The sequence below is a fragment of the Thalassophryne amazonica genome, chromosome 17, assembly GCF_902500255.1.
Source record: "Thalassophryne amazonica chromosome 17, fThaAma1.1, whole genome shotgun sequence".
Classification (NCBI taxonomy): domain Eukaryota; kingdom Metazoa; phylum Chordata; class Actinopteri; order Batrachoidiformes; family Batrachoididae; genus Thalassophryne; species Thalassophryne amazonica.
Genome location: NC_047119.1, coordinates 32,341,924 through 32,362,572, shown reverse-complemented (window position 1 = coordinate 32,362,572; position 20,649 = coordinate 32,341,924). Strand labels below are relative to the sequence as shown.

General features: G+C 39.0%; 1 protein-coding gene across 2 annotated transcripts; it reads left to right on the top strand.

Annotated features, from left to right (window-relative positions):
- Positions 1 to 23: 23 nt before the first annotated feature.
- ggcx (gamma-glutamyl carboxylase) lies at positions 24 to 20,023 on the top strand. Of its 2 annotated transcripts, none has more exons than XM_034191516.1 (15): positions 24 to 175; positions 8,867 to 9,067; positions 10,820 to 10,978; positions 11,901 to 12,066; positions 12,146 to 12,224; positions 12,342 to 12,448; positions 12,535 to 12,698; positions 13,693 to 13,982; positions 14,840 to 14,971; positions 15,133 to 15,284; positions 15,383 to 15,552; positions 16,708 to 16,838; positions 16,923 to 17,070; positions 17,203 to 17,404; positions 19,304 to 20,023. In XM_034191516.1, exons 1-15 carry the CDS (start codon positions 151 to 153, stop codon positions 19,449 to 19,451), a joined length of 2,274 nt encoding a protein of 757 aa, XP_034047407.1. In that variant the 5' UTR covers positions 24 to 150; the 3' UTR covers positions 19,452 to 20,023. The 2 variants fall into 2 exon arrangements, with proteins under 2 accessions (XP_034047407.1, XP_034047408.1); XM_034191517.1 differs by having other exon boundaries at positions 27 to 180; positions 8,893 to 9,067; positions 19,304 to 20,022.
- The last annotated feature ends 626 nt before the right edge of the window (positions 20,024 to 20,649 follow it).

The following is a 20,649-nucleotide window of genomic DNA, read 5'->3' as shown; positions in this document are numbered from 1 at the left end:
GGCCCGCCCACACGGTCCTCGGCTGTGCTCCTCCTGTCCTGCGGTGTGTGTGGGACTGACACGTAACTTGATTTTCTTTTTGGACGGTATCACTCAGAACTCCTGTACCGGTACCGACGCAAAAATATTCTTTCCCGAAAATTTTATCGCATGGAGGCGAGAGACGCAACTGCAGGTAATGTTGCTGTTAGCATTGACTGTTGTTTACTAGCAGCAGCTAAAGCTTTTTAAATACTTCCAATGTACGGCTTTAAAGTAAGTTATTTAAAGACATTCGAGTTTTATATCTCCTAAATAATACACATTAGCTTCCTGTGTTCACATGTTGTCTTTATTTGTTTTGCCAGATTAACAGATTTGATTTACAGTGAGTTGATTCGAAGAGCAGAAAAATAAATTGATATGTGGCATGCTTGCTTAACAAATTAATTAAATGGTGTTACATTTTATTGGCCAGCAGGTGCCTTAAATCAAATATTGCAGTTTGTAGACAAAATATTAAATAGATACTAAAAAAAAAAAAAAAAAAAATCAAGTTTTTAAGAAACGGCCTGTTTTTGTGCCTGTCCCTTTAAATGGAAAAGAGCTGCACCAAATTGCGATATATCAGTAAGTGGGAAATTATGAATACCAGCTCAGGCAAAATTATTTAAATGCCTGGTCGATTTGGATTTTATTATTATTATTTTATTATTATTATTATTATTAATATGCATATGGCACGGACATGAATGAGCGAAGCTGATCAGCATCTCACCATGTCATTTAGGTCCTTCAGACTTTTTTCAGTAAAATGGTTCTGGGGGGGGGGGCTCTGATTTCACTGATTAATATCACTTTAAGCAGATGGAATCAGTTAATCAGTGAAATCACCTGGTGGAATCAGTGGCTGCAAAGAAAACCTGCACCCTCTTGGCCCTTTCTGGAACAAGTTGCCCACCCCTGGTCTAAATTAAAAGATGCTCCAATCATATAGAAAACTACACCACATTATTTGCCTGATCATAAAGATTCCAAAAAAATAGAATAGAATGCTTTTTATTGTCATTATACGCAAGGTACAATGAAATTAAAAGACAACTCCCGTAGTGCAAAGGTGTAAAAAGTAAATATAAAAAGACAAATAAGAATATATACATGTATTTACAGAGGAGCCAGTAGGTGTATATAAACAGAAGTCTGTACTATTCATTGCATACACCTTTATAAAAAATAAATGTAATGAATAGCAATGCAAAGGTGTAGTTTGGACTATCTGTGACTGAATGTTATGGAGTTATGAGGTCAAAGCAGCAAGAATGGTGACAAAGGTCAGTTTCAGTTTGTACAGGGGTCAAAATTAAAGTTGCTCCATTAATTTTGCTCCAGCAGTATTTGTGCTGAAGTTGATGCTTGTATCACCATTTCAATCAATCAATCAATTTTTTTATATAGCGCCAAATCACAACAAACAGTTGCCCCAAGGCGCTTTATATTGTAAGGCAAGGCCATACAATAATTATGTAAAACCCCAACGGTCAAAACGACCCCCTGTGAGCAAGCACTTGGCTACAGTGGGAAGGAAAAACTCCCTTTTAACAGGAAGAAACCTCCAGCAGAACCAGGCTCAGGGAGGGGCAGTCTTCTGCTGGGACTGGTTGGGGCTGAGGGAGAGAACCAGGAAAAAGACATGGTGTGGAGGGGAGCAGAGATCGATCACTAATGATTAAATGCAGAGTGGTGCATACAGAGCAAAAAGAGAAAGAAACAGTGCATCATGGGAACCCCCCAGCAGTCTACGTCTATAGCAGCATAACTAAGGGATGGTTCAGGGTCACCTGATCCAGCCCTAACTATAAGCTTTAGCAAAAAGGAAAGTTTTAAGCCTAATCTTAAAAGTAGAGAGGGTGTCTGTCTCCCTGATCTGAATTGGGAGCTGGTTCCACAGGAGAGGAGCCTGAAAGCTGAAGGCTCTGCCTCCCATTCTACTCTTACAAACCCTAGGAACTACAAGTAAGCCTGCAGTCTGAGAGCGAAGCGCTCTATTGGGGTGATATGGTACTACGAGGTCCCTAAGATAAGATGGGACCTGATTATTCAAAACCTTATAAGTAAGAAGAAGAATTTTAAATTCTATTCTAGAATTAACAGGAAGCCAATGAAGAGAGGCCAATATGGGTGAGATATGCTCTCTCCTTCTAGTCCCCGTCAGTACTCTAGCTGCAGCATTTTGAATTAACTGAAGGCTTTTTAGGGAACTTTTAGGACAACCTGATAATAATGAATTACAATAGTCCAGCCTAGAGGAAATAAATGCATGAATTAGTTTTTCAGCATCACTCTGAGACAAGACCTTTCTGATTTTAGAGATATTGCGTAAATGCAAAAAAGCAGTCCTACATATTTGTTTAATATGCGCTTTGAATGACATATCCTGATCAAAAATGACTCCAAGATTTCTCACAGTATTACTAGAGGTCAGGGTAATGCCATCCAGAGTAAGGATCTGGTTAGACACCATGTTTCTAAGATTTGTGGGGCCAAGTACAATAACTTCAGTTTTATCTGAGTTTAAAAGCAGGAAATTAGAGGTCATCCATGTCTTTATGTCTGTAAGACAATCCTGCAGTTTAGCTAATTGGTGTGTGTCCTCTGGCTTCATGGATAGATAAAGCTGGGTATCATCTGCGTAACAATGAAAATTTAAGCAATACCGTCTAATAATACTGCCTAAGGGAAGCATGTATAAAGTGAATAAAATTGGTCCTAGCACAGAACCTTGTGGAACTCCATAATTAACTTTAGTCTGTGAACAAGATTCCCCATTTACATGAACAAAATTGTAATCTATTAGACAAATATGATTCAAACCACCGCAGCGCAGTGCCTTTAATACCTATGGCATGCTCTAATCTCTGTAATAAAATTTTATGGTCAACAGTATCAAAAGCAGCACTGAGGTCTAACAGAACAAGCACAGAGATGAGTCCACTGTCCGAGGCCATAAGAAGATCATTTGTAACCTTCACTAATGCTATTTCTGTACTATGATGAATTCTAAAACCTGACTGAAACTCTTCAAATAGACCATTCCTCTGCAGATGATCAGTTAGCTGTTTTACAACTACCCTTTCAAGAATTTTTGAGAGAAAAGGAAGGTTGGAGATTGGCCTATAATTAGCTAAGATAGCTGGGTCAAGTGATGGCTTTTTAAGTAATGGTTTAATTACTGCCACCTTAAAAGCCTGTGGTACATAGCCAACTAACAAAGATAGATTGATCATATTTAAGATCGAAGCATTAAATAATGGTAGGGCTTCCTTGAGCAGCCTGGTAGGAATGGGGTCTAATAAACATGTTGATGGTTTGGATGAAGTAACTAATGAAAATAACTCAGACAGAACAATCGGAGAGAAAGAGTCTAACCAAATACCGGCATCACTGAAAGCAGCCAAAGATAACGATACGTCTTTGGGATGGTTATGAGTAATTTTTTCTCTAATAGTTAAAATTTTGTTAGCAAAGAAAGTCATGAAGTCATTACTAGTTAAAGTTAATGGAATACTCAGCTCAATAGAGCTCTGACTCTTTGTCAGCCTGGCTACAGTGCTGAAAAGAAACCTGGGGTTGTTCTTATTTTCTTCGATTAGTGATGAGTAGAAAGATGTCCTAGCTTTACGGAGGGCTTTTTTATAGAGCAACAGACTCTTTTTCCAGGCTAAGTGAAGATCTTCTAAATTAGTGAGACGCCATTTCCTCTCCAACTTACGGGTTATCTGCTTTAAGCTACGAGTTTGTGAGTTATACCACGGAGTCAGACACTTCTGATTTAAAGCTCTCTTTTTCAGAGGAGCTACAGCATCCAAAGTTGTCTTCAATGAGGATGTAAAACTATTGACGAGATACTCTATCTCCCTTACAGAGTTTAGGTAGCTACTCTGCACTGTGTTGGTATATGGCATTAGAGAACATAAAGAAGGAATCATATCCTTAAACCTAGTTACAGCGCTTTCTGAAAGACTTCTAGTGTAATGAAACTTATTCCCCACTGCTGGGTAGTCCATCAGAGTAAATGTAAATGTTATTAAGAAATGATCAGACAGAAGGGAGTTTTCAGGGAATACTGTTAAGTCTTCTATTTCCATACCATAAGTCAGAACAAGATCTAAGATATGATTAAAGTGGTGGGTGGACTCATTTACTTTTTGAGCAAAGCCAATAGAGTCTAATAATAGATTAAATGCAGTGTTGAGGCTGTCATTCTCAGCATCTGTGTGGATGTTAAAATCGCCCACTATAATTATCTGAGCTAAGCACTAAGTCAGACAAAAGGTCTGAAAATTCACAGAGAAACTCACAGTAACGACCAGGTGGACGATAGATAATAACAAATAAAACTGGTTTTTGGGACTTCCAATTTGGATGGACAAGACTAAGAGACAAGCTTTCAAATGAATTAAAGCTCTGTCTGGGTTTTTGATTAATTAATAAGCTGGAATGGAAGATTGCTGCTAATCCTCCGCCCCGGCCCGTGCTACGAGCATTCTGACAGTTAGTGTGACTCGGGGGTGTTGACTCATTTAAACTAACATATTCATCCTGCTGTAACCAGGTTTCTGTTAGGCAGAATAAATCAATATGTTGATCAATTATTATATCATTTACCAACAGGGACTTAGAAGAGAGAGACCTAATGTTTAATAGACCACATTTAACTGTTTTAGTCTGTGGTGCAGTTGAAGGTGCTATATTATTTTTTCTTTTTGAATTTTTATGCTTAAATAGATTTTTGCTGGTTATTGGTAGTCTGGGAGCAGGCACCGTCTCTACGGGGATGGGGTAATGAGGGGATGCCAGGGGGAGAGAAGCTGCAGAGAGGTGTGTAAGACTACAACTCTGCTTCCTGGTCCCAACCCTGGATAGTCACGGTTTGGAGGATTTAAGAAAATTGGCCAGATTTCTAGAAATGAGAGCTGCTCCATCCAAAGTGGGATGGATGCCGTCTCTCCTAACAAGACCAGGTTTTCCCCAGAAGCTTTGCCAATTATCTATGAAGCCCACCTCATTTTTTGGACACCACTCAGACAGCCAGCAATTCAAGGAGAACATGCGGCTAAACATGTCACTCCCGGTCCGACTAATAAGCCAACAGAGAATGAACCAGCTGTCATCTGTTAGTTTAAACGTGTATATAAGGCAACCCAAATTAAAGGAGAAATGCTGCTTTTAACAACCTGGACTTCATTTCTGGCATAAAATACAGTTGTTTACTCACCAATGTAAGTTTGGTGTGATTAGAAGTCCATAGTTCAAACGACGTGTTGAGTTCAGATCTGAGGCAAACATTTTTCTTCTTCTACTAAGGTGGATTTGAACTTTTTGTGGTACAGCACAAACTACTGGATAGGAGGAACCTAGCAGTCATTGTGACTCACTGATTTGAAAATGCAGCTCTTTCAACCAGACGTGTGGTGCCGTGACGTGTCAATCATCTGTGTCCAATCAGATTTCAGGGGAGTCCAGTGAAACCCTGGCCTCCGCTCTAGCTCCATCCATGCCAGGAAGTGTTCAACATTTCCTGTTTCACTGTGACTGAGAATTCGGCACCTCCTGTTTGAGTGTGAGCTTGCCACTGAGTTCCCGCGAGATTCCATGGGATCTCGTCTGACAATCCAGGAAGTGTTTGACATTTGAACGTTTCCTGTTTTACTGTGGATTTGAATTTTGGCACTTCCTGTTTAGGACGCCCTGTACCATGAGTGAGCTTCGTGACACTTCGCTCATATTATTTTTGCGCCAGAAATTCATTGCTCTGATTTATCCTACTTGACATCATAGCTATTACAACTGTGGCATCCTCCATCATGATTGTTAAGAAAGTAACATTACAAATACTGTTTAATTACTTTTAATTAAATGTTTACTTTTAATTTACTTTTAATTACTTTTGTATGTAATATGTTAGCATATTTTATATATATGTGAAGTTGCCAGCTTTACAGTTACTATAAGGACATCTGCAATAATTGATATTGTCGCTGAGTTGAGATTACAAATAGAAGTACACTCTAGAGATGATTTCTATCTTGCTCACCCATTACAAACAACTGTAATAACTCATGTATGTGTTCCTTATAAATTCAGCAAAGTATGAATGTGTTACTGCAGATATCTACAACCCCTGGCAAAAATTATGGAATCACCGGCCTCGGAGGATGTTCATTCAGTTGTTTAATTTTGTAGAAAAAAAGCAGATCACAGACATGACACAAAACTAAAGTCATTCAAATGGCAACTATCTGGCTTTAAGAAACACTATAAGAAATCAGGAAAAAAAATTGTGGCAGTCAGTAACAGTTACTTTTTTAGACCAGGCAGAGGGAAAAAAATATGGAATCACTCAATTCTGAGGAAAAAATTATGGAATCAACCTGTAAATTTTCATCCCCAAAACTAACACCTGCATCAAATCAGATCTGCTTGTTAGTCTGCATCTAAAAAGGAGTGATCACACCTTGGAGAGCTGCTGCACCAAGTGGACTGACATGAATCATGGCTCCAACATGAGAGATGTCAATTGAAACAAAGGAGAGGATTATCAAACTCTTAAAAGAGGGTAAATCATCACGCAATGTTGCAAAAGATGTTGGTTGTTCACAGTCAGCTGTGTCTAAACTCTGGACCAAATACAAACAACATGGGAAGGTTGTTAAAGGCAAACATACTGGTAGACCAAGGAAGACATCAAAGCGTCAAGACAGAAAACTTAAAGCAATATGTCTCAAAAATGCACAACAAAACAAATGAGGAACGAATGGGAGGAAACTGGAGTCAACGTCTGTGACCGAACTGTAAGAAACCGCCTAACGGAAATTGGATTTACATACAGAAAAGCTCAACGAAAGCCATCATTAACACCTAAACAGAAAAAAAAACAAGGTTACGATGGGCTAAGGAAAAGCAATCGTGGACTGTGGATGACTGGATGAAAGTCATATTCAGTGATGAATCTCGAATCTGCATTGGCAAGGTGATGATGCTGGAACTTTTGTTTGGTGCCGTTCCAATGAGAACATGTAAATTTCCACAGTCATTGATGATATGGGGCTGCATATCAGGTAAAGGCACTGGGGAGATGGCTGTCATTACATCATCAATAAATGCACAAGTTACATTGATATTTTCAACACTTTTCTTATCTCATCAATTGGAAGGATGTTTGGGGATGATGAAATCATTTCTCAAGATGATAATGCATCTTGCCATAGAGCAAAAACTGTGAAAACATTCCTTGCAAAAAGACACATAGGGTCAATGTCATGGCCTGCAAATAGTCCGGATCTTAATCCAATTGAAAATCTTTGGTGGAAGTTGAAGAAAATGGTCCATGACAAGGCTCCAACCTGCAAAGCTGATCTGGCAACAGCAATCAGAGAAAGTTGGAGCCAGATTGATGAAGAGTACTGTTTGTCACTCATTAATTCCGTGCCTCAGAGACTGCAAGCTGTTACAAAAGCCAGAGGTGGTGCAACAAAATACTAGTGATGTGTTGGAGTGTTCTTTTGTTTTTCATGATTCCATAATTTTTCCTCAGAATTGAGTGAGTCCATATTTTTTTCCCTCTGCTTGGTCTAAAAAAGTAACCGTTACTGACTGCCACAATTTTTTTTCCTGATTTCTTATAGTGTTTCTTAAAGCCAGAAAGTTGCCATTTGAAATGACTTTAGTTTTGTGTCATGTCTGTGATCTGCCTTTTTTCTACAAAATTAAACAACTGAATGAACATCCTCCGAGGCCGGTGATTCCATAATTTTTGCCAGGGGTTGTATATTGTTTTCTGAGTTGATCAAGTGAAGGCACAATTTCTGTAATTCATAACTTTCCAGTTTGGATTTTCCAAGTTGACTGTTGTCTTGAATGCAGCATTTCATTTGTCCCCTGCAGTCTGACAAACAGTCTGGGGACAAACATGCCTTTTGATAGTGGACACCAGGAAATGTCAACACAGTTAAGCGACAGTCATCTTGCTTTATCAATAAGAACTGCAAACATTCAAGATTTGTTTTAAATTTGATCGTATTTGATGATTAATTCTTGCTTTTATTTTCTGCAACTAAAATAATTGTCTCCTCTAAAGTCCACCATGCATGTGTGACGAGCTTGTAGCAGTGACACGGCAGGTCTCAGCATGGAGTGGGTATTAGTACGTAGCCATGTTCGTATGGCAAAATTCTATTTGTATGTAGCGTCTCTCTCATTGGTCATTATAGGTCACGTGATCATTAGGCTACATACTTGTACATGTATTTGCTATTGATACATAGATTTTTAAACTATGTTAACCACAACCCCTATCCCTAACCTTAACCATAACAATAACCCCTAACCATTGAATATTTATGAATCCATCCCTTGACTTGTCTAAAGAAAACTGAATGTAGAAGTGATTAGTTATATGAAAAATAATCCTTATAATTTGTTTGTCCAATTATGTATGGAATCTGAAAATGTACATATTTTGTATACAAATGACTATAAATCCTAAATGGTTACTGTACTGTTTTTGTTAATGCCTGACTGTATTTACTGCAGTATCATATTTGTCACTAATGTAATCACAATTGATTAGTAACTGCAGTTTAATGAATTGGTATTGATAATCATTAAATATTTATAAAGTAGGAAATGGAATTGATTGTGTTCTGCAGACTTGAAAATAGATCTGGGATTGAAAATCCACTCCTGTCTTCAAGCTAGTTTCTAAGCAAGCAATCATGTACAATGACAATAAAGGCTCTATTCATTCATCATTCATTCATCATATTAATTGATAATGAAAGTCGATATTATTTGCAGCACTAAAAAAATATTTCTGCTCACCGTCCAGGTGCGTTTGTGAGCAGTGACAGTGAGAAAGAAAGCAGAAAGCAGGATGCAGATGGTAAAAAGGATACATTGCCGGTTAAGAGCCGGATGGAGCAGCTCTTTGGGTTCAAGAAGGAGGATCTGACATCCTGGAGTCGCCTGGTGGACCTTTTGAACAGACCCACCGACCCAGCGTCCCTGGGCATCTTCCGCTGCTTATTTGGTAGGTCAAGGAAGAAATGAGACAATTTTGATGGTGAACCAAATCTACCCTTAAAATGTTCCCTTTAATTTTTGAATGTAATTCTTTTTTTCCGTTTCTTTAATGTTGTAGAATAGGTTTTCATTTTATCTTATTCTGTTATGTTTCTTCCTTTTGTCATCACTGAGGACACATACCAGCCTGTCCTCCTCTGTCAGTTTGCAGAGGATTATTTTTCACAACCAGTTACTATATGTCCACAGTGTCTCAAAAACAGGTGCATAACATTTTGAATATTCCTTCAGACAGTAGGAGGAGCAAAAAGTTGTAGAGCTGCAGCTACTACAGTGCATACCTCTGCCATGGACCACCTTTACACCTACAGTATGATTCTAACAGAAGGAATCTCCAATGAGCTTGTCCTACCTGAAACGAAGTCACCACTGCTGCATCCTGCCACTGGCTCTGAGGAGGCAATCCCTCCTTCTGTAGGTTCTAAAATCGGAAATATACTCTGGTGGATTGCCTGTTCGTCTGGGTGTCATGTCTGGTCCAGCTGGTCCTCCTTAAGTCTTCTTCAATTCTGTTTTCTTCCTATTTGCTTTAAAAGAACAGGGGATATTACACACTCTGTAGCCCAAACTTTTAACTGGCACATTTGGATATGCATTGAAGTTTAAGAAATCAGTCATGCAACACACATTCATTGTAATTATTAATCAAGATTTATGCATTTAGTTTTTAGGGGTGGAACGATAGCTTGATATTCATATCTTAGGGCCTTATCGAATCATATATTTTTTTAAACAAGTATCGTGATACCATGAATAATCAACTGTTGCCTGGAAGAAATAATGATCTCTTGCAGAAGAATCATAAATGATTCATAAAATATACAAGTAGGAAATAGATAACATCAAAGATTGCAATTTATACTTCTGAATATGTTTTCTTTAAAGTTAAACATTCACCACGGATTACTTTCTACATAATTAGTGTGAACGGTGATACAGCTGTGTATTGTGATATGTATCGAATTGCGGTAGGTGTATTAAGATATGTATCGTATTGTTGAGATCATGTGTCTTTTCACCTCTATTAGTTTTGCAGTGTTAGTTAAAAGCTACAGACCCTCCACCAAGGATCATAAAGCTCTTCTTGCATTGTTAGAAATTTTAAAAAAGTTTCCTCGTCTTGCTCTATCATCCACAGGCTGGTGGTTTAGGAAAGGTTTAATGACGAGACTTTGCAATTGATAACTTGATCTTTGTGGAATCAATGGATGCCCTGATTGCCGGACTTGAGAAGCTGAGTGACGAGTCATAGTGTCTGGGTTTGATTGTGTCCTAGATCAAGATTAAGATCCAGGCTTTCTATGATGTCGTGGACTCGGCCATAAGAAGTGTGTCTCGGTAGTAACATGGTCTCTGGTCTTCGGCCTTTAAGGTCAGGAGATGTCTGGGAAGAGCTCCTGCAGTCATGAGGTCCCTGGACAGAGGTGTTTGGTGGTGCTGATACTTTTGGCTGTCTGAGTGAGGATGATCCAGGACCCAAGGTAGCTCCATATTTTGTGGATATAGAAACATGCACCACCAATACATGCTCCCAGACCAGCTCCATCATCTGCATCTGCCACAACGTGGGAATCTTTCGGATGCTCCCATTTTTGCCCAGGGTCACAAAGCAGATCCAGTATGGATGCATGCATTCTTGCTTGATTTTGAATAATGTTGTGTAAAGTTAATCAGTGTGGTGTGGATTTCTGTCTGTCAGGTTTGCTGATGGCGATCGATGTTACACAGGAGCGTGGCCTCAGTAACCTTGACTACAAATACCTGGACGGTTCCCCAGTGTGCCGCTTTCCCCTCTTTAACTTCTTACAGCCGCTGCCACTGGATTGGATGTACATGGTGTATGTGGTGATGTTCTTCGGTGAGTCACACATTGTTTAATGTCTTATTTTATTGAATGTTAGGATATTTTCTGTTTGTTGGAATCGGTTTACAGCACGGTTAATGCAAATAAAATCATCATCATAGCTAAATTGTTTTGTAAAAAGTGAGTAGATCCCAGTACACATTATTATCGTAAATATGGTGTATTGATTCCAATTTCTGGCAAAAAAAATCCAAGTACTTGGATAAGAGGATACTTCCAATAATTTCAGTCTTGAGGAAAATGTAATATAAACTATCAGTGTTTCTTTCATCTTATTTCACTCATTAGGAAAAAAAGAATTGCACACATCTGTTTTTTATGCAGAAATTTTCATCACTGACATTTTAACACTAACAAAACATGGACTTTACATTTCGAATAGAGTGCTACGCTACTTCATTTTTGACATACTCTAACATTCTGTGAAAACCATTATTTCCATTTAATGAAAAAACAGATGTTAAACATTGAATATTTACATGTAATTGTTAAAAAAGAAAATGCCACTATACTTAATCAGCAAAAATGCACAATTTGATTTTGATAGTCTCCTATAATTTGTGTTTATTGGATTTTTAAAAAAATGTTAAAATTAGTTTTGAAATTTGATTAGTGAGATTCTTTTATTATTACATGTTTTTTAAAAAAAGGCAACAAAAAATGTCTAAAACATTTGCATAGCGGTGTATGTCAAATTGATTATGATTACATGCAACACTATATTATATTTGCAACATTATATTAATGTATAAATTCTAAATTTGCAAACACTGTATATTCATATTCAAAGAATGTAATAGATGACATTTAATCAATATTTTTTTTTTTTTCTTTTACTTCATATTGTGAAACCTCCAAAGCTGCCTCAGTCATATGATCTTTTCAGCCATAACGTTCAGTTTGTTTCTCACATTAGGGGCTTTGGGCATCATGCTTGGGTGCTTCTACCGTCTGTCCTGCCTTATGTTCATATCAAGTTACTGGTATGTCTTCTTTCTGGACAAAACGGCGTGGAACAATCACTCCTACCTCTACGGCCTCATTGGATTTCAGCTCGCGCTCATGGATGGCAACAGATACTGGTGAGTTGCTTGGAGATCTGTGCTTGTATACGTTGTAATACATTTGTTGCAGATGCTGATTTGCATGAATACTTTGCAGGTCCATTGATGGATTAAGGAGACCTGTGATAAGAAATGCTCATGTACCTTTGTGGAATTACACCATCTTGAGAACACAGGTTCATTTATCTGACACAGTGTGCTTGTTGACTTTCCTCTCAAGCAGCTAAGACATTTTGATTAGCACATAACATGACTTGCTGATAAGTATTGTAACCACAAGATGATTTCTTCAGATATTTATTGTGTACTTCATCGCTGGAATCAAAAAGTTGGATGCAGATTGGGTGGAGGGATACTCAATGTCGTACTTGGCACACCATTGGCTTTTTGATCCTTTCAAGTGGGTATCAGCTCATTTGTAAGATATTTTGATACAGATCAGCCTGAGTGAGCTCTTCTGATCTCACTGAACCTGATGTTTTTCAGAGTGATTCTTCCTGTGGAGTTGGTGAGCCTGCTGGTGGTGCATGGATGTGGTCTTATTCTCGATCTGACTGCCGGTTTCCTCCTTTTTTTTGATGCCACACGACCTTATGCATTTTTCTTTGTCACATATTTCCACTGTATGAACTCTCAGCTCTTCAGCATTGGTGAGAGCTTGTTGTCTTTCTTCAGTGTAGTCCATGTGCCAACCAGGTTTTCAGTACCACCTAAGGGAACTAAACAATACTTAAAATCCAGTCTCAGTATACCATGGCCATTCATGAAAATATATGATAACCCTTCCACATTGGGAGCTATAGCCAGGTAGGGGTCAGTGAAGGATTATACTGGGGTCAACATTTAAAATTGCTCCAATCATATTGAAGAGTATACCACATTTTTTTGTCTGATCATAGGGATTCCAAAAAGGTATAGTTGGGTCTATCTATGATGGAATGCTATGGGGTAAAAACAGCAACAACAACAACAAAATGGTGACAAAGGTCAATTTTGATTTTAAAAAAGTGATGTGAATTATTGGTTGAGCTAATAGAGTTTTTAATAATGAATACTTTGCACCATCTGTCATAATTATATTATGGATGTTCAATGGACGTTGACATTGTTTGACTATTGCTTTGGAGACCAGGCATTCACCATGGTCAACACTGTTCCATTTATTAATCATATTTGCTTAATCTATAGTTTGCATCACTTTTTTTAAACAAGAATTGGAGCAACTTCAATTTTTGACCAGTGTCCAAAGAGAAATTGATCTTTATCACCTTTTTTACCCCATAGCTCCATTTGGTCATAGATTGGACAAACTATAGATTTTTAGAATCTTTTTGCTCAGACAAATAATGTTGTATATTTTTCAATATAATTGGGCCATTTTTAAATGTTAATCCATGTGTAATACATTTTTGACACCAACCTGGGTGTAGCTTCCACTCTGGGATGTCCATTATACTTTTTTTTGTGTAAACCACAATAAATGGAGGCTGGATTTTAAGTGTCATTTAGTCTCTTTAAGTGGTACCAATGAGGTCAAAATTGGCTTCTGACTCATGGACTAATGTCTTTCTTCTCTACTCAGCTACACACAATACCTTTTTAAATTCCATTGGTGATGTTCCATTTTTTCTACCCACTTCTCAGGAATGTTTCCCTACACAATGTTGGCCACCAGTCCACTCTTCTGCTATCCTGACTGGCCAAGGAGATTCTTTTCTCATTTCCCAGCATTCCTCAGGGTAGCCCTGCCACTGACCTCACCAGATCCTCAGCCCAGCACGTCATGTCTTTACCATGAGCTGCAGAACGCCAAACACCACGAGACTGTCGCCAAAGCTTCCAAACCAAGACTCAAGCACAAACTGGCGGCTATTTTTACAATCTTCTACATAATGGAACAGTTATTCATGCCTTACTCCCACTTCATCACACGGGTACAGAGGTTTTACTACTGACTTATTAAGGCCGATTGACGGGCTTTGAGCCTGACCTAGAAAAAGTAGTCGTTTCCTGAGAATGCATGAAGTTTTGACTCACTGGATGAAATGTTGCTGTCTCAGAATGCAATAGATGGAGAACAATGCCCTGCCTTTTCTGGGTCAGGCTCAAAACGTCTGAATTGCCTCTTGTAATATGAAGGACTAACTAGTAAATTGTTGCCTAAACTGTTTCAGGGGGCATTTACGTGCACAGACGTTGTTGAAAAAATTGTACTTTGAAGTCAGCAAACACCTTTTATGTCCTCTGAGTCACCAGACTAATAGTTGCTTAATAAGTCAACATAGGCATTGATCCACAGCAAAAAGCTTAGACTCATGCTATCATCATCAACATGCACAGTGAAACCACTCATCCACACTCCTCATCCAGTCTCTGACAGGAATGCTTGGTGATTTCTCACGCTTCATTATGAGTCTCGTGGATGAATAAAATTGACATATTTTGAAATTCATAACGATTATGATGTTTACGTGCATTCTTAAAAGGCTCTTCCATTCATATTCACATTTACATGTTGCAGAACACAGATTAATAACTCATGCCCACATTACGTCCCCGACGAGTCACAGAATGCCATGAAAACAACAGTCTGCTTAAAGTGTATATATGTCTACAGTGCACGACTAAAATCTGAATACTTCATGTCTTAGTTTGTTTATTGCTTAGTCCGATCTTGATCTTATTTCAGTTGAGGTAATCAGAAAAATGCTGTTTCAATTTCAGCATCTCAGAAAATTGTGTAAATCAAGTGAATATTTTGGAATCTTACTAATTTAGTTTGTCCCCCCAGGGTTACAACAACTGGACCAACGGCTTGTATGGTTACTCTTGGGACATGATGGTTCACTCCCGCAGCCATCAGCATGTTAAGATTACATACAAAGATGGAAAAACTGGGGAAATTGGGTATTTGAACCCAGGGGTGAGTTGAACGGAAAAGACATACAGCCACATCAATTTTATTTATTTGGCTGTCTGATAAACTAGGTCTGTCAAACATGATTAAACATTTTACAGTTTCAGAGCAAATGAAAGGTAGTTGGTCAATCTGACTGATTTCATTTATTGTCTGCGTACTTCCAGGTGTTCACACAAAGCCGCCGTTGGAAAGATCATGGCGACATGCTGAAGCAGTACGCCACCTGTCTGAGTCAGCTTCTGCCTCACTATAATGTCTCTGATCCTGAAATTTACTTTGATATCTGGGTGTCCATTAACGAACGCTTTCAGCAAAGGTAGGAGAGCTTTTGTTTGGAAAAATACATACTGATTAAATATTTAAATCACTTCAAACAACAACAGCTTTTTAATTTGTTTTGAATCTTTCTTTAAGAATCTTTAATCCCCAGGTGGACATCGTGAAGGCTGATTGGTCTCCTTTCCAGCCAAATACATGGTTGATGCCTCTACTCGTAGACCTTTCACCGTGGAGAACCAAGTTCCAGGAGATTGAGAGCACTTTGGACAATCAGACTGAGATTGTTTTTATCGCTGATTTCCCAGGTTGCGTATGTCTGTGTTCAGTCTTTAATTAGGCGCTTTTGTGATCCCCATTTCTCTAAAGAAGGTGGTAAAACTGACAGACTTTTTACTGGAAATCTGGGCAACAAATTCTCCAGTTTAGCAATGTGCTGCTTTTCCCTCATTGCACGTGGACTTAAATGACATGGTTTTATTATTTTCTTCAACTGATGTTTTTGAATCATCAATGCAAACTGGCAAACAGCAGTAATATACTGGCATAGTCTGTAATTTGGTTTGGCCACATGGTGGGGTGACCATGTAACACCTTTTAGGTGAAGATGGGAGCAAGTCTCACCTTCTGTCTTAACTATTTCTTCACCATGGCAGTCTGGAACAGCATCTGCAAGAGCTTAGACACAGCCCCGGTCCATCTATCAGTCTTGTGCGTCATCTCACCACCGACCCATAAACAAGACTTCAAGATACTTGAACTCCTCCACTTGGGGCAGTACCCCACCTCTAACTTAGAGGGGACAATTGACCCTTTTCTGATTGAGGACCATAGTCTCAGATTTGATAGCACTAATCCGCAACCCAGTTGTTTCACACTCTGCCTGAAACCTGCCCAGTTCACTTCAGAGGTCATTGTTATGAAGCCAACAGAACCACATCATCTGCAAAAAGAGGAGATGCAGTTCTGATGGCAGCAAACTTGACACCCTCCAATCCCTGAGTGTACCTTGAAATCCTGTCTGTGGAAATATGGAATGGGACATCTGTGTCCTGTTTGTGATAAGAACTATTTGATTCCCCTATCTTGACCATTCACCGAGCCATTAAAAATAGCATTGAGCTGGCAGATAGCATGTTCCAAGTGGAAGTCAATTCAGTTCATTTTATTTATATATTGCCAAATCAAAACAAAGCTGCTTCAAGATGTAACTTTACCAACCTTACCCCCCCCTCCCCGCCCCAAGTCATGCACTACCTATTGGTAGCATGTCTTTTTTTTTTTTTTTTAAATCCACTTGAACCCACCAGAGGGAGCTCAGAAGAGCTTAATTTAGTAGAAGTAACTGTGATTATTGCTTTGTTTGCACTTTATCATTACTCCTGAAAAGCCAGCGAAGTGACTGTTTAGCACAAATGCAGTTACTGTAGCACCAAGAACTCAAGAACACATTTTACTTTTAGGTCTCCACTTGGAAAACTATGTGAGTGAAGATCTGGGCAACACCAGCGTTCAGGTGTTACAGGGGAAGGTGAATGTTGAGGTCGTCGACGAGAAAAAAAACTACACTCTGCAGCCTGGTGAGCAAATGCAGGTACAGCTGGACATTATCAGCCGCGTTAACACCATAACTTTAACCTGCATTCACAGGGTTAAGACAAAGTGTGTGTTTGTGTAGGTACCTTCTGGCAGCTACCATAAGGTGTACACCGTATCTGAAGATCCTTCTTGCTACATGTACATCTACGTCAACACCACAGAGGCGGCATTGCAGCAGAATTTCACCAAACTGTTGGAGATCCAGGAGCGCGTTCACAATGGAACAGGTGAAGTTTTGTCTCTCAGGAAGGCATTCTTCACTCCATCTGTCTGTTTTGTCTGAATGCAAAGAATGTCTATGTGAAGGTTTACAATTGGTCAGGTCTCTTTAGATCTTAATTGGATTCTAAATCCATTAGAAACGGAGCCGCTTCCACCGGAGCTGCAGCCTCTTATCGCTACAGATGAAGAAGCTGCAGAGGTTAACGCCACGGACCTGATTGTGCGGCTTTTCCTGAAGAGGCAGCGACGCATGAAAGAGGTGAAGAAACGCAAAGAGGCCGGCGTGCTGGAGCGACTGGAACGCTTCACGGTGAAAAAGTATTACACCATACGGAGGGGGTGAGTGCTCTCTCCTACAGTCTATAGATGGATCCAACCATAAACCAAATATCTACTGGTAGTATTTCTGTGTAAAAAAAAAAAAAAAAAAAGTTAAAAAAAAAAAAAAAGTGACAAGATTTCAACTTTCAAAAGTTATGCATATTTCATTGGAAATTTCTGACAATTTGTGTTAAATTGGATGTTCCTCGCCGGATCTCTACATCAACCATCATGTTCCAAAAATAACACTTGAAGATTTTTTTTTTTTATTGAAAAATTGAGTTTGTAATCTCATAGTCTTAGTTTCCTCAATAAAATAGATTTTTTTTGTCATGTAAACCAGGTTAGTCTCATTGAGATCGAGATCTCTTTTGCAAGGGACACCTGGACAATTATAAAGTTTTCAATTCACTTAACTTCTATGTCTTTAAATGTGGGAGGAAACCCGTACACCACGGGGAGAACATGCAAACTCCACACAGAAAGGCCACAGGTGGGAATCGATCCCATGTCCTTCTCGCTGTGAGGCGACACAGTGCTGCCAAAATAAATTCACATTTCATTTTTGCTGAAAAAGAACTTTTAGACATTCCAAATTTGATGATTTTTTTTTTTTTTTTTTGGTCACACCAGATCAGATGAATACATTTTTATTCAAATTTTAGGTGCATTTTCCTAGCCTTTGGCCTATAAAATGCACCATGTGAATGAATGAGTCTGCCGCCTCCCGTTTGAGATAAAAAACTAACTAAAAAACTAATGTTATCATCTTGTTAGACAACAAATTAAAAGGTGATATGATGAGGATAAACTGATTAGACATTGATGTTTGATGCAGGAGATGAAGCCAAGAAGCCGGTTTGTTTTGCTTTTGCAGGTTTGGCTTTGTCACCTGTGCAACACCGCCATCTGCTGGTCATGTCTGAGCGAGCTTCTCCTCCAGTCTGGGAGACCTACTTTACTCGAGCCAGACAAATTGGTGATATGCATGCCTTTGAAGCCTGACCATCAGAGGGCGCAATCAAGCTAGTATCAAGTTTTATGTAGAAATGCTTCATTACTATAATCAAGATTACTGCAGTTGTACTGGTCTGACTGTTACCAAACTTGGTATATGTGTTACACTTCCTGTTACTCCTCCTCACTTGGTGGTGGTGGTGGGGCAGGAAGACACAAGATGGGAAGGAGAGGAACAGTTGTAGCCAGTAAACCATTTATATTTCCAATTTTGTTTTTTTTACTTTCATCTTTGATACTCTGTGTGCTTCTTACCCTCTGTGCTGCTACACAATGCTGCTGGAACCTCAGTTTCCCTGAGGAAGTCTTCCCAAGCGTTTAATAAAGTTCTGTCTAATCTAATCTACACATGGTGATCAGAAGAACCCTATTGAGTTTGGAGTTCAGGGGTCAAAGGTCAAGGTCATTGGAGTGCATTTTGTGAGCGCAATAACATCTTATTCCTAAATCCTAATTTCCTGCCTGTCACCAAAATTGGTATGCCTTGGGCATGGTGACCCCAACCTGCCCCCTTGATTTTGAGTGTCAAAGGTCAAGGTCATTGGTGTGTACTGGCATGTAAATCTTGTGAGTGCAAGAACATTTTTCCTAAATGCGTCACCAAAATTGGTGTGTTAAGCCTGGTGAACCAAAGAAGCCTATTGATTTTGGGGTCAAAAGAACAATGGTAACCTTATCAATGTTTACATAGAGCGCCATGGGTTAGTGTCGATTACGCGCTTGTTTAATCTTGCTCACTGACACGGGCAACAACCTGAACCTCCTCGGTGCTAAATTCACACGTGCAAACACTGCTACCATCCAGGTTTTGTGTCATTTGTATATGAAAGCAGTAAATTCGAAAATTATGTTTGAATGTTTTACTGTGCCGATAATTCTGTCTGTCTCCTTATACGTTAGATTCTTGAGGACGGCCATCGCTATGCGAAACCTGGCAGTGGGTCTGCCGCCGCTGGAGCAGCTGACAAGAGAAGTTGCCTTTGCCAACATGAAGGAACCACAAGCAGACGAACGCCTCAAAGATGAAGTTGGTCACAGAGAACTTTAAAACTGTCACTAGGAGTAAAGATGCTTCGAGTTTCCAAATGCTGGATTAGATCACACCTTTTGCTAGAACGTGTGGGTTTTCACTACCGGACTGTTGCAACACTACCAGCCAGCAAAGGGTTTTTTTTTTTTATGTTCTGATATATCTGATGTCAGATTATTTCCAAAAATGACAGTACTTTGTTCTAGTTTTTTTAATTTATGCAAAGAACATTCTGTTAATTGCAGCCGCAGCAAAATAAATATAAGAAATGTGCTGCTTTGTTGTGCAAAACCGCATTTCATCTTTCTGCATTTTAAAATTATGATTAATGCTGGATTATATGACCAAACAAATTAGCTACCTTTCATTAAGATAATCAGTATGATTTGGTGATATTGCATTTTAAAATCTGCATTTGTGCTGCCGCTGCAGGAGGTGTGACTGAGGAATAGCTGCTGTTAGAGAACAACATGACTAGTTTGCAGCATCTTACCTTGTTGGATTGTCAGTAACTTCACTGGTCTAGTGGTTAAGCGTTGGACTTGAGACCAGAGGATCCTCTGTTCAAATCTCAGCCTGACTGGAAAATCATTAAGGACCCTTGAGCAAGGTCCTTAAGCCCCTTGTTGCTCCCAGTGTGTAGTGAGCACCTTGCATGGCAGCAGCCTGACATCGGGGTGAATGGGAGGCATTATTGTAAAGTGCTTTGAACGTCTGATGCAGATAGAAAAATGCTATATAAATACAGTCCATTTATATTTGTCTAATTCCTAGTTAAATGTCTCATCTCCACTTGATATAAGACACAATCACACAAGTGAAATCTCAATAAGGTGTCAGGACTTATTTTTTTAAAGACATATCTTTGACAAGATTGTGCATTTATGCAGTTTTTAGCCAAAGAGCGAACAAATGTGCAGTGAGTAGTATTATGTGGAAATCCCTGATGTGAGGCAGACTCACCTGAACCTCACACAAATATGTACGCAACAGCTGAGTAAATGTTTTTTTTCTAGACCCTCCTTTTTTAATAAAGAGCTTCTACTGTAAAAAAAAAAAAAAAAAAAAAAGCAAATGAAGATTTGTGGAAATAGTTTTATTGGTGTCAGTATTGATCCTAAAGTGCTACAGTAGAATTCAGTCTTCACTGTAGGCTGACATTATGGCACATTGATGAGACATGATCAGAGCACAACTGGTACAACAATACACTGTA